This window comes from Lytechinus pictus, chromosome 8 (assembly GCF_037042905.1).
Source record: "Lytechinus pictus isolate F3 Inbred chromosome 8, Lp3.0, whole genome shotgun sequence".
NCBI classification, from domain to species: domain Eukaryota; kingdom Metazoa; phylum Echinodermata; class Echinoidea; order Temnopleuroida; family Toxopneustidae; genus Lytechinus; species Lytechinus pictus.
The window spans coordinates 22,914,962-22,928,817 of NC_087252.1; the positions used below are offsets into that span (position 1 = coordinate 22,914,962).

General features: G+C 38.1%; 1 protein-coding gene across 1 annotated transcript; it reads right to left on the reverse strand.

Annotated features, from left to right (window-relative positions):
• Positions 1-2,402: 2,402 nt before the first annotated feature.
• LOC129266207 (tubulin alpha-2/alpha-4 chain) lies at positions 2,403-8,875 on the reverse strand. The gene is made up of 3 exons (XM_064103790.1): positions 8,697-8,875; positions 5,277-5,499; positions 2,403-4,591 (listed from the first exon to the last, which is right to left on the reverse strand). The coding sequence occupies exons 1-3, from the start codon at positions 8,697-8,699 to the stop codon at positions 3,459-3,461; spliced, it is 1,359 nt and encodes a 452-aa protein (XP_063959860.1). The 5' UTR covers positions 8,700-8,875; the 3' UTR covers positions 2,403-3,458.
• Between the last annotated feature and the right edge of the window lie 4,981 nt (positions 8,876-13,856).

Below are 13,856 nucleotides of genomic sequence, written 5' to 3' on the forward strand. Positions count from 1 at the left end.
GCAGTGGCGTAGCTAGGATTGTTTTTCCTGGGGGGCACTGGGGGGGTCCTTGCTTTTTCAGGGGGGCAACATTTTTTTTTCTGTGTGTGTATATACTATGTCACAAAGGCAGATCCGACTTTCGCCAATGGGGGGTGGGGCCCGAAATTATCTTCACCTATATATTTTCCCCTATCAGTCACCTTTTAGCTTTATTCTTTATAAAACAACATAAATATGAAATAATCTTATAAGCCCTATATAAAAATTGCGAGCGCGAAGCGCGAGCGATTTTTTTTATTTTTATATTTCATGCATTTTGTCCTGAAAATTGAACATTCTTGGCACTGTTTGTGATCCTGAACAAGATGCGTATGTAACTTATAAAGTTATAATTACTGCAAACGCGAAGCGCGAGCAGAATTTGTTAATAAATGTTCTAGCATGATCGGAAACGGACCTGTTAAGGTCTGTCTACAGCTACCCACGAATACGGTACATATTTCAATAATGGGAGCGCGAAGCGCGGGCTAAAACTTTTTGACATTTCGACCTAAAAAATGGACATTCTCAGCACTTTTTGTAATCATAAATGGGATAGGTATGTATAACTAAACAATTGATGCGAGCGCGAAGCGTAAGCGGAAGAAAATTGAGATTTTAGACCTAAAAGCGGGACACTCTATTCATATTTTGTTAATTATGAATATTTTAAATAAAATGTAATGAAAAGGTTTGGGGTTTTTGTTCGCTTATATAGAATCGATAGAGTACTCACCAATCAAATGCGGGCGCGCAGCGCTAACTTATAGGCCTACGTTTTGACAGTCACATCTGAAAATGGATATTTTGATAACTTTATGGAATTCATGAAGACAATAGAAACAATAGGAATGCGACCACGCAGCGTGAGCTTATAAAATGTTGATATGGAGACCATATTAACGGACATTTTACAGAGTGCATTAACTTTATAAATGGAAAAAAATAATGAAAGCTTGATGTCCGAGATGAAATATGTTTTGTATATTGACTTCAAAACTTGATATTTTAAGCTCCATATTCGAGCGCGAAGCGCGAGCGAAAATTTCATTTAGTAACATGAAAGATTTTTTTTTGCAAGTCTTCCAATAACATTATTTTATTCATTTGTCTTCCTTCTTTTTTTCCTTCTGTCTTTCACCTTCTTTTTTTTTTTCTTTTCTTCTTTTTCTTTTTTTTGCTCCGCCAATTTTTTCCAGGGGGGGCACACCAAATCTCGGGGGGGGGGGGGGGGCACGTGCCCCTCCAGGCCCCCCCTCCCCCGTAGCTACGCCACTGAACGGCGGGAAGAAATATCAGATAATTTTTGTTTCAACAATATATTGTGACACCCATTCCCAGTTTTTTCATGTACGTCGGAATATCAAATAAATTTTAAGCTCGCCATTTGCGATCCCATCAAAATGTTTAGTTTTAAACCTACCCTGCATGTGATCATGGAGTCAAACTGTAGGCCCAATTGGAATGAAATTTTTTTTCAGGACGGCATACCATCATGATTTTCAGCTCGCGCTTCGCGCACTTTAACTGTTTAGGTTGATACCCATGACCCAGTTCATATAGTTTACGAATATTGCTTAGAATGTCCAGTTTTTACGTCGAAATATGCTAGTAAAGATTTTTTAGCTCGCCCTTCGCGCTCGCATAAATAGAGTACCGATGTGTGACGTCATCAATTTTTTTTTTTTTTACTACTTTGATACCATATTTCGGTTGAGCTGACCTGAGCATGGTGAGATACATCGATCTGCAACCCAAATTTGGTGGGAATCGGTCCTTGGGGGCCTTATATATTCCCTCACGCATAGGCGGATCCAGGGGGCCGAGGGGCCACCCCCCCCCCCATTGGCGGAGCAAAAAAATAAAAACGGGGGGGGGGGGAAGGATTGAAAAGAGAGGAGAAAAAAGAGGAGGAAGAATTAAAAGTGAATAAAATAAGATGAGGGGAAGACTTGGAAAATTGAAACAATCTTTCATGTAACTTTATAAACCACATATGCTTCTCCCACTCTTTGTATCTTTTATCCTCTACCTTCTTCTTCTCCTTCTCTCTCCCTCTCTCTTTCACCCACACACTAATCCACTGACGTACACCCACACCACACGCTGCCATACACACTGATGTTCACATCTTTTATCAAGCTCTCGCTCTTCATGCTCTCTCATACACATGCCCGCGCACCCTCTTACACACACACACACACACACACACCCGCCCATATACGTCAAACGATAGTACCCCTTACTGTCTATCTCCCATATCCTCCAGGAACTATTCTCCTTGAATTGTTTTTCCACACACTCAATACACGTGCATAAAATTATACCAATATTCCATTTACATTTAGGACACAATTTAAGAACTTCATACGCCTATACAATTTGTTTTGATAGCTCATTTAATATGGATTTTGCTTTATTTTGTTCATATTTTTACAATTCTAACAAAATTCGAGTAACACACGCTATCACTTTGAAATCATTTGAGCATTTATGCCTAATATGAATCGAATCCTACACCCGTGACACCCCCCTCATTGTTTCAGCCTATCAACTATTGCTATGCATGTTCACTATAAAATCCAATTAGCGCCTATAATTTTGTATCCAATTGGCCCATATTCCGAACTGCAGGCTAATGGTCAAGTCAATTCCCGCAAAGATTGAATTGAATCAAAGAAAACAATCAAACGCATAACGCTTAAAAAATCATTAAATTCGATGTAAGATAAGAAATTAATATAACATATCAAAATTTCACTTATTCGTCACAAAATAGTTATAACCACAACTTAGTGACATACAAATAAGAGAGCGGGTGGGTGTTTCATGAAAGTTGTCAGCACTGACTAAATTGTCAATGCTGACAAGTTTAGTGAAATCCTTGGTTTCGATTGGCTGAGAGGCACTGGCCTCTGACTGTTACCATAGTAACTGTCGGAGAATGGCAACTTGTCAGTGCTGACAACTTTCATGAAACGGTCCCCAGATGATGTCACTCACTCACTCACTATTTCTTCTTTTTCTAAAATTATACAAAAAAAATCATTTTTACAGATTTGACAATAAGGATCCTCTGGATACAACGACAGAATGTTAAAAAATGAATACTTCACATGTTCAGGAAGGAATAGATTTTATAAAATTTAATATTGGATAGAAAGGGAACATGCATGTTTGCTGGGTATTTGTTCCCTAAATATTGGGCAAAATGCATGTTTTAAGGGTAAATTTCAACGCACCCTTGCGTAAAAATAAAAAAAATATTTGGTATCTTCTAACCCAATAAACATGCATGTCCCCATTTTACCCAATATTGGGTAAAATCTTTGTTAGAATGTATATAGAAATACACCTAAAAATTGAAGATTCTATTTTAAAAATGTAGGATTTTACTTGCTAGACGAGATAGCCCATAGCATTGGAAATGTATGAATTTAGAATTCTTCTTCACCTTCTTCTTCACCCTCTGCTTCGACGGAATCAACTCCGACCTCTTCATAATCTTTCTCAAGAGCAGCTAAATCTTCACGGGCCTCGGAGAACTCTCCTTCCTCCATACCCTCTCCGACGTACCAATGGACGAAAGCACGCTTGGCGTACATCAGATCGAACTTGTGGTCAAGGCGGGCCCATGCTTCGGCGATTGCTGTTGTGTTGCTCAACATGCAGACGGCACGTTGGACCTTGGCAAGGTCACCACCGGGAACGACAGTGGGCGGTTGGTAGTTGATACCGACCTTGAAGCCAGTTGGACACCAGTCAACGAACTGGACTGTACGCTTGCTCTTGATGGTTGCAATGGCAGCATTGACATCCTTTGGGACGACATCACCTCGGTACAGCATGCAACATGACATGTATTTACCATGACGAGGATCGCACTTCACCATCTGGTTGGCAGGCTCGAAGCAAGCGTTGGTGATCTCAGCAACAGTGAGCTGCTCGTGGTATGCCTTCTCGGCAGAAATAACTGGAGCATAGGTAGCCAGTGGGAAATGGATGCGAGGATAGGGTACCAAGTTGGTCTGAAACTCTGTCAGATCGACGTTGAGGGCGCCATCGAATCGCAGAGAAGCAGTGATTGAGGAGACGATCTGACCAATGAGGCGGTTCAGGTTGGTGTAGGTGGGACGCTCGATGTCGAGGTTACGACGGCAGATATCGTAGATTGCCTCGTTGTCGACCATGAAGGCACAATCGGAATGTTCCAAGGTCGTATGGGTGGTAAGGATGGAGTTGTAGGGCTCTACAACGGCTGTGGAGATCTGTGGAGCTGGATAGACGGCGAACTCAAGCTTGGACTTCTTTCCGTAATCAACAGAAAGACGCTCCATTAGCAGGGAGGTAAAGCCAGAGCCGGTACCACCACCAAAGCTATGGAAGATAAGGAATCCTTGAAGACCTGTGCACTGGTCAGCCAGCTTCCTGATCCTATCGAGGACAATATCAATAAGCTCCTTTCCGACGGTGTAATGCCCACGGGCATAGTTGTTGGCAGCATCCTCTTTTCCAGTGATCAGTTGCTCTGGGTGGAAAAGCTGGCGATAGGTTCCGGTGCGTACCTCATCTGAAAATGATTGAGATATAATGTTGACAGATGAATACCACAATTTTACTTCATAGTACAGAAAGAAGATGGAAAAGGGAATGTTTGAAGTATCGATTGATCCCGTGTGCCTGAACTATTAACATTATCCTAATGTAAATATAAAAATAATTCAGTTTGGAGAGGTTCCTCATCAAACAGAATGGTCTGTGATTTAGCTATATCAGGTAAGTTAGCCCAATGTGGACATTAAGAACAAAGTGCAAATTTGCACCTTTAAATGCAGCAATGGTTGTTTGCACGCGGAAATTCTAGTTTGCATCCTAAAAATAATGTGTGAATAGCTTTCGTGTACAACTGAAAAGGAAATTTGACTTTTTCTAAATCGTATGTAGCTGTCTCACCTCACTGCACCCTTACATATGCAAAAGTTGGTACTCAAAGAATCAATATTGAATTCAACTTTTCAAAATTAAGGAGAATGGATGGATCAAGATTTGAAAAAGTAAAGTACATTATCATTAATTCAGCAAAAAGGCATAGATCATCACAAGGCATATATTTAACACAAGTTTATATTAAGTTAATTGAATTCAATAAGCTGCATAATCATAAAAGAGATATTCTCACATGAAACGAATTTCCACCCCCCCCCCAAAAAAAAAAATAGTAAGAAAAGACATGACAGAAATTTGTGTAATCTTACCGACAACAGTTGGTTCGAGATCGACAAAGACGGCCCGAGGAACGTGCTTTCCAGCCCCAGTCTCACTGAAGAATGTGTTGAAGGAGTCATCACCACCTCCGATGGTCTTGTCTGAGGGCATCTGACCATCAGGCTGGATGCCGTGTTCAAGGCAGTACAACTCCCAGCAGGCATTACCGATCTGGACTCCGGCTTGACCGACATGGATAGAGATACATTCACGCTGTAAAGAATATTAAATACCCGTTATAAATATTTGTTTTTTTAGATTGATTTTAAAATCATGAATGATGATGAATATGAAAAATGGCAACCTATACTCTTTTCCGAGCTATGAGTAAATGATTATGTTCCATTTCCTATTATTACACCAACGTTGAAACAAATCAAACCCGGATCTTAATCGTTTCCAGTATTTATGGAAATACAAATGGTCATCTTCAATAGGGGAGGTTATGGCTTTCAGTTATTAATTTCAAAGTTTCTTTATTTACCCTTACGAAGAATATCTAAATGAACATTTTCGCCCTTCACATTCCGCTAATATAATCGTATCAAATCGGGAATTGACTTTTTAGCCTGTCTTATCCCCTTATATAAAATCAGCTATCTCTGGTTAAAGGAAACAATATCAATATACAAAATGCAATTTACAACCATGACAAATAATTTGATATCATAATGGAATATAAAAAAGCATAAACCCCCAAAAGTCAAGGATTGATACATGTTTACTTCTATTTTATTTCACAGGCATAGCAATCATTATAAAACCCGACCACTATCCGATCAAACTAGGTTTGCTTGTTTTTATTTTGTTAAAATGTAAAGAAAAGTAAAAAAAAAAGTCCCGTAAATATATTCATTTTACATTCTTAGCAAAAGTAATATACGGACATTATTTTAGCAATTTTAGAAACCAAGAAAGAAACATATTAACATAGTATCTGTAGTGCTATGATTTTTTCCAAAATGCTTTAGCAATCATGTTGATAATTTCGTACATTATTTTATTCCACCTGGATGGTATAAGATGATTAGCAAGGCTATAAACAATGTATGCAAAATTGTCGGCTGAATGATTTATTGATCTCATAAGGAATGTTTCCGTTGATAGGCACGCCACGGCGCGCCGTGGGGTGCCTTTCAACGGAAACAACGCCACGCCGTTCCGGCATCATCACCATGTTTGGTTACTATGGCAGCGCCATAAGATATTTTACCTTCTACGGATGTTGATTTATAACTGTGTATTATGTACATTGTTAGAAATGCAAAATTCAATTTATCAGGCTATTAAAGGGGAATCCAACCCAAATAAAAACTTGTTTTTATAAGGAAAAGAAAAATCAGACAAGTTGATAGGTGAAAGTTTGAACAATATTGGACAAACAACAAGAAAGTTATGAATTTTTAAAAGTTGTAAATATTGGTAATCACTATACCCATGGAGACTTAAAATTGGCCGCATATGGGATGTCAAAGTGATGTAAGGCAAGGACTACTCTTCCATGTACTCCAATACATAATATGGCTAAAATGTCATTTTTCCCAAAAGTTTTATTTCAAATTATATTTTTCTTTCATGAGGACATAAAACAATATACTACCAGGCTTATATTGAGATTACTGCCCCAGGGGAATGGGTATTTAGGAGAAAACCACAAATCCCTGATAATAAAGTACATGGCCTATGAAAAAGTTGTCCTTGCCCCTTGTCATAATTTACTTACCCAGTTGCCAATTTGAAATCTACATAGTATTAGTGATCTCAATTTCAAAGCAGCTGTAACTTTCTTATTGCTTGTCCGATTTCTTTCAAACTTTCACCGTTCCGTTTAATTTATTTTTCTCCTTCCCAACACAACATTTAATGGCCAAGGCTGGATTCCCCTTTAAGTTTAGAGAAAAGCCAGAGAGAGAGAGAAATGAATAGATAGAGAGAGGGAGAGACAGAGAGAGTAAGAACGAGAGGGGGAGAAAGAGAAATGGAGGGAGGTGGAGAGAGAGTGTGTGTGCGTGTGTATATGTTCATTTCATAATATATATTATTTCATTCTCACACCCCGTTCTCACACTGATCCGCTTTTCCTTGATTATAAAATTTTAAAGATTCAAGACTTATACCAATTTCAGCTTGGACAGTTGATGTACATGTTTAAAAACAGTATGGTTCCTTTTGCATTTCATGTGTTTTCTCAAAATAACAATTTTCATAGGTATCCTACCAGACAAGCCGATAACTTTCATCTACCTATCCTAAGAACTCGTTTTGCTCAAAATACTTTTATTTTCACCGCCCCCAAATTTTGGAATTCCCTCCATAAAGATGTTCAACAGGCCCCCTCCATCCACTCCTTTAAGAGAAAACTAAAAATATTTATGTTACTGTCTTACCAAAGTAATTAATTGGTTTGTATATTTTTAGTATTGTCTAAGCACGCTATTAAGTCACACTCTCTTTGATCCACGTTTGCACTCTCGTTCTTGCCCCCCCCTCTCTCCCCCTCTCTTTCTGACCCTTTCTCTCTACATATATATATGTGTGTGTGTGTGCCTCCCTCTCTGTCTGTCTCTCCCCACTTATCTTTGCCCTCTCCCTCTCTCGCTCCCCTTTCAGTACTTTATTCCTTCTCTCTCCCCTCTATTCTTCGTCATGCTAGGGTGGGTGTGCGTGGATTAAAAATAGAGGGGCAAAGAGAAATAGTGAGGTGCGGAAAAGCCGAGAGAGAAAGGAACAAATGAGATGAATTAGGCGAAAAGGGAGTAAAAATTGAAGAAAATGTGTTCGCGCGTTTATATTAGGTAGCCACAAAATGCATAACGTCATTGTCTATGGTGTGTGTGTATGTTCATAAGGGTGTGCGTGGGGAAGAGGCAAAGAGAGATAGTGATATACGGAAACGCGGAGAGAGAGGGAAAAAGGAGAGGCGAAAATGGTGTAAAAATGAAGGATGGAGTGAAAGAGCAAGGAGCTTGGAAGCTCCTTGGAAAGAGTGAGAGAGAGAGAGAATATGTATGTGTGTGTGTGTGTTATTAGTTAGCCACAAAAGGTGTACATTATATCGTTTTTAAGACTATGGTGTGTGTGCATGTATATTAGTCTGTTTGTTTGTTAGAGTGTGCGTGGTGGAGAGATAGAGAGAGTGAGATAAGGAAATCAAAATACTATATCCTAAAATACATATCTTTTTATCTGGTTTTGAAAAATACACATTTTCCCTTTAAACACAATGATGATATCGTAAGAAACTGTTTTTTTTTTCTATTCCAATTATCAACTCGCTTAAAAAGGCAAATCATCTAAATTAGATTTTTAACAGAAGTAAATTAAATTTACTTCTGTTAAAAATGTCAATCCGCTGTAAAGCAAGCATTAAAGGAACATTAATTAAAATCGTAAAAATAAAACAAACTTACCATGTTTAAAGATTTATCGTTAAAGGCGACAAAAATGCTAAGAAAATATATCAAACAGATGTATTGCTCTGAGGACGTCTGATGCGTAGCGGTAGCAATTCCAAAATGTGACGGTTTATCACATCAGCCGTGTATTCATAATTCATGTTTTGTTTACTAATATTAAGCAGTCAGCGAATGATGAATGTGTTACTAGCTAGCCACAAAGGGTGCATAACGTTTCTATGGTAGCTATTATGATCTGCAACAATGGTTGCTTAATGTAACTTACCAACAGAGAGAATCATTTCAGGCTTCGATGAACCCTCGAGTAAGGGTGGATTCAGGATTTACCAGAGGGTCACCCCCCGAAAATACCAAGGGGTCATGGCCCACTTGACACCCCACCCCTGATCTGCAGCTTCTGCCGTCTATAAAGGGATGGTCCATGCTGAAAATATTTATATCCAAAAAAATAGAGTAAAATTCACAAAAGACAATGCCGAAAATTTCAACAAAATCGGATAACAAATAACGAAGTTATTGAATTTTAAAGTTTATCAATATTTTGTGAAAACAGCTCATATGCACATCGTCATGAATATTTATAAGGTGGGCTGATGATGTCACATCCCCACTTTCCTTTATCTTATGTTATTACATGAAATCATAATTCTTTTACTTTTGCATACAGGTGTAAATGATGTGTCTCCATTATTATGAAATAAGTTATGGCAATGAATAACTAATGCAATTAATCAGTTGTCAATCCAATTGTTTTAGTTCTTGGTAGAATTTTTTTTAAACCAACCTAATTTTATATAATAAAATACAACAGAACAAGTGGGGTTATGGCATCATCAGCCCACCTGATGAATATTCATGAATAAATGCCTAGAATTGTTTCACCGGAATAATGCAAATCTTAAAAATTCAATAACTTCGTTATTTGTTATCCGATTTTGATGAAATTTTCAGCAATTTGCTGTGTGAATTTTACTCTATTTATTTAGATATAAATATTTTCAGCCCGGATCATCCCTTTAATGAAGATAGGGTTTCGGGGAACACGGACTTAGATAAACATATAGTGCTGTGGAATAATGATTATGGTCAGGGGCACCAGGGCACTTTGATTAGGGGCAAAGACGGCTTAGAAACGTCATCATATTTTTTCTCAATAGAATCATTACTAGGTAATGATGCATAGAACTCTCCTTTTTACTCAATTTCTTATTTTTCCCCTCTTTCTCCTCAATTTATCGCTACAGGAAAAGACATAGAAGAATAATTACCTCTGCCCCTGCGTGACACTTACTCTGATAATAGTGATGGTAACCATCCTAAATCCTGTAATTGCATCATCAACGTGGTAAGTTTTTTTTTAAAGGATAAGTCCACCCCAACAAAAACTTGATTTGAATAAAAAGAGATAAATCCAACGAGCATAACACTGAAAAGTTCATCCAAATCGGATGTAAAATAAAAAAGTATTATGACATTTTTAAGTTTCGCTTAATTTCACAAAACAATAATATTCACATCCTGGTCGGTAAGCAAATGAGGGGACCGATGACATCACTCACTCACTATTTCTTTTGTATTTGATTATACGAAATATTCACATTTTCTCCCCGTTTACCTGTGAAACGAAGTTGTTCCTCCCTCAACATGTGGTATTGCCATTGTTTAACATGTTATGATTCAGTCAAGTTGGTCCGTATTTTCAAATTTGTAAAAATTGAAATATTGTATAATTCAAACAATGAAAAACAAAAGAAATAGTGAGTGACATCACCGACTCTCTCATTTGCATGTCACTGAGTTGTGCTTATAACCATTTTGTGAAAAATAAGCGAAACTTTAAATTGTCATAACTTTCTTATTTTACATCCGATTTTGATGAATTTTTCTGCGTTATGCTTGTTTGATTTTTCTCTATTCATTTAAATCAACATTTTTCTGGGGGTGGTCTTGACCTTTAATTGAGGGGTATGTATGAGCAACGTACAAATATACTTCTTATTTCCCCATCTTCTCCTCTTTGAAGACGCACTACCAGTTCATGTGGCGACATGGGCGTGATAATTATTATTAATATTCTGCTTTTGTCATTTTTATACAGGGATATCGAAGGAACAACATTTATAAGCGCTAAACGAATGTTTTATTTCCACTTGTGTATGATTCTGGCATGCCAACACACATTACAAGCACATTATCTACTCCCTGTGGAGTGTTTCTCTAACAATTTCCAACTCAATGGCTCGGCATAGGAGAGTTTTTCTCATCCTTATCAATTGGGTAGGTCTACCCATTTATAAGCTGGGTAGGGAGTGGCGAAGTTGATACCTTGACAGGGATGCTCGGCCACCGTGGGATTCGAACATACGACCCTCTGATTGCAAGGTGAGAGTGGAAACCGCTGTACCAAGACGATTTGCATCTATTTCACAATATGCAATAGTTATGTCCTTAACATGAAATCATAGAATTTTAAGCAGTATTCTACCTAAACAAATTAACTTTCCGCTGTTATTGACGTGACTCTGGAATTTAAACTTTTTCCAATGGTTTAATCCTGCTGTGTATGATCTTTCCGAGGTAACTCACTTTTTGGTAAACTTCATTTTGCGTGCTGAAAATAATAATAAAAAACACATTAAATAGTCATCATCCCAACCTTTCCTCCTATCACACAATAATATTAAAGTATGAATCATACGATGTTACCATGGCTGCAGTCACATTGATAAAACAGGACCCAGAACGACAAAAGCTATAACGTTATTGCCATTGACTTATCATCGGTCGGTCTGTCCGTGTATCAATGGTGTGACTGTAACACATCCCTTGCTTGTTATAAACCAACCCATCAATTCTCACGCGTCGTTGATTCCTTTCATGAAGCAAAAAGATTAATATCTATAGAGAGAAGGTTTATGAATTTCAACTTATTGCCTGGGTCATGCAGTTTGTATGCAGTTGCATGGTTACTTTTGAAGCTCCTTGGTTACGAGTAGAGTTGTTTATTCTCTCACACGAGGTCCCAGTGGCGCTTTGAGCCAGAAATTTGGAGGGGGCTAGACTACATGGCATATCTGGCGAAATTTCTTACAAGCTACGGGCGAACGAAGCGCGCGATCATTTTTTTACCTTTAAATATAAAGATCTAATTTCGTAAAAGATTTTGACATTATATTCAGAAAATGATATGTTTATTTCCTTTTGCTTTCCTATATCTTTATCTCTCTCTCTCTTTTTTCTTAGTCTTGAAAATATGTACGCCAGTGCGAGGTCATGTAACAAAGTTTCAGTCTGATCAGTGTTCATTATTATATGCCTAATACTATATGATCTCTGGTGGGGTTGGGGGCTTTCAATACAAGCCAGACCCGAAACAAATAATCATCCTTCAATTTCAGAATACCCCTAAATACTTGTATTTTGCCATGTTCTCTCTTACCTGAGTAATGTCCAAATATTTGAATTTCATGAGAGGGATGAGAGGTAGGCCCTTCTATCCTGATTTTTTTTTTTTCATTTTGAAAGTTGAAACCCTTTTCACTGTACTCGTGGACATAGCCTGGTCATCAGGGGCGTCGATCCATTTTTCAGATTGGGGGGGGGGGGGCGAAATCATTAACGTTCCAAAGGCGCTCGATCGTACAAAACACCCACACACACACACACACACACACACACACACCCACACACACACACACACACACACACACACACACACACACACACATACATATATATATATATATTATATATACACACACACACACACACATATATATATATATATATATATATATATATATATATATATGTATATATCTATATATATGTATGACTCATGAGACACAGACACGTATCTCACTACACAGATAGTACGAGTGCCGAGAGTGAGCTCAAATTTCTTTATATTCTGAGCTGAAAACTTGATATTCTAAGCATTTTTGGTACCAATGATTAAGATTTGTATCTAAAAGAGAATAGATGCGAGCGCGAAGCGCGAGCTGAAAATTTTGATATTTCGATCTGAAAAAATGACAGTTTACTGGACGTTTTTGATAAAGAACAAGCTATATATCCAAGAAAAGATGATTGCAAATTGAAGCAGTTCTTTTGAGGCTTAGAACTGAAAATGGGACATTTACATTCACCAATTTAATCATGAAAAGTATGGGTTTTTGCTACAGAAATGATGCGAGCGCGAAGCGCGAGCTGAAATTTTTTATATTCCAATCTGAAAAGCGGACATTTTGAGCACGATTTTAAATAAAGAACGAGTTGTGTATCTCAATCTCGCTTGCTGAACATTACAATCTTGTTTTTTTTAATGCATATCCGGAATTATTGGGGGGGCAAAATGATATGTTTGCCCCCCCAATATTTTCATTGGTGGGGCGATCGCCCCCCTGCCCCCCCAGGATCGACGCCTCTGCTGGTCATGAATATTGACAATTAAGCCAGTCTATAAGCCAGTGCCCTTCATAAATCTAGTATCCCATCATATGTTCTCTTTTCTATATTCGTTTACTGATCATGAATTGGACGGTGTGGAAAATTATTATTTAAAAAAAGTCACCCCGGCTTTTTCCCACACTGTAAAAAAATGATGTGCCAATTTAGCACTTACAGTGCTTGTATAGTGACTGCACTACGAGTGCTGATATTCTAGTTTAAATTTGAAGTAGAAAATCAGCACTCGTAGTGCAGTCACTATACAAGCACTGTAAGTGCTAAATTAGCACTTCATTTTTTACAGTGCATTTTCTTCCGTTTGAATCAGTCCCTTTGTACGTAACTCAGATCTATTAAATTCTTTGTTACATAACTAGTTCCATTTTCCGCCAAAAATTAGATCCAACACACACTCACACATAAGCATTATCCAACTGACATATGTGACAGTCATTAACACACACACACACACACACACCCTACCCACCCACAAAAGCAAACACGCTCTCTCACACACTGTCTCTTCGGCCTACACACGTCCCACCTACATATCGTCCCACCCTTACACACCTTAACATCAATCTGCATCCACAACAACACACACCCCCAAACTATATAACTTCCTCTCCCACATCCTCCCACCCACTTTCTCATCCTATCAAACCATGAAATCTTCACACTCTTTCGAATTATGCTGGAATTTCA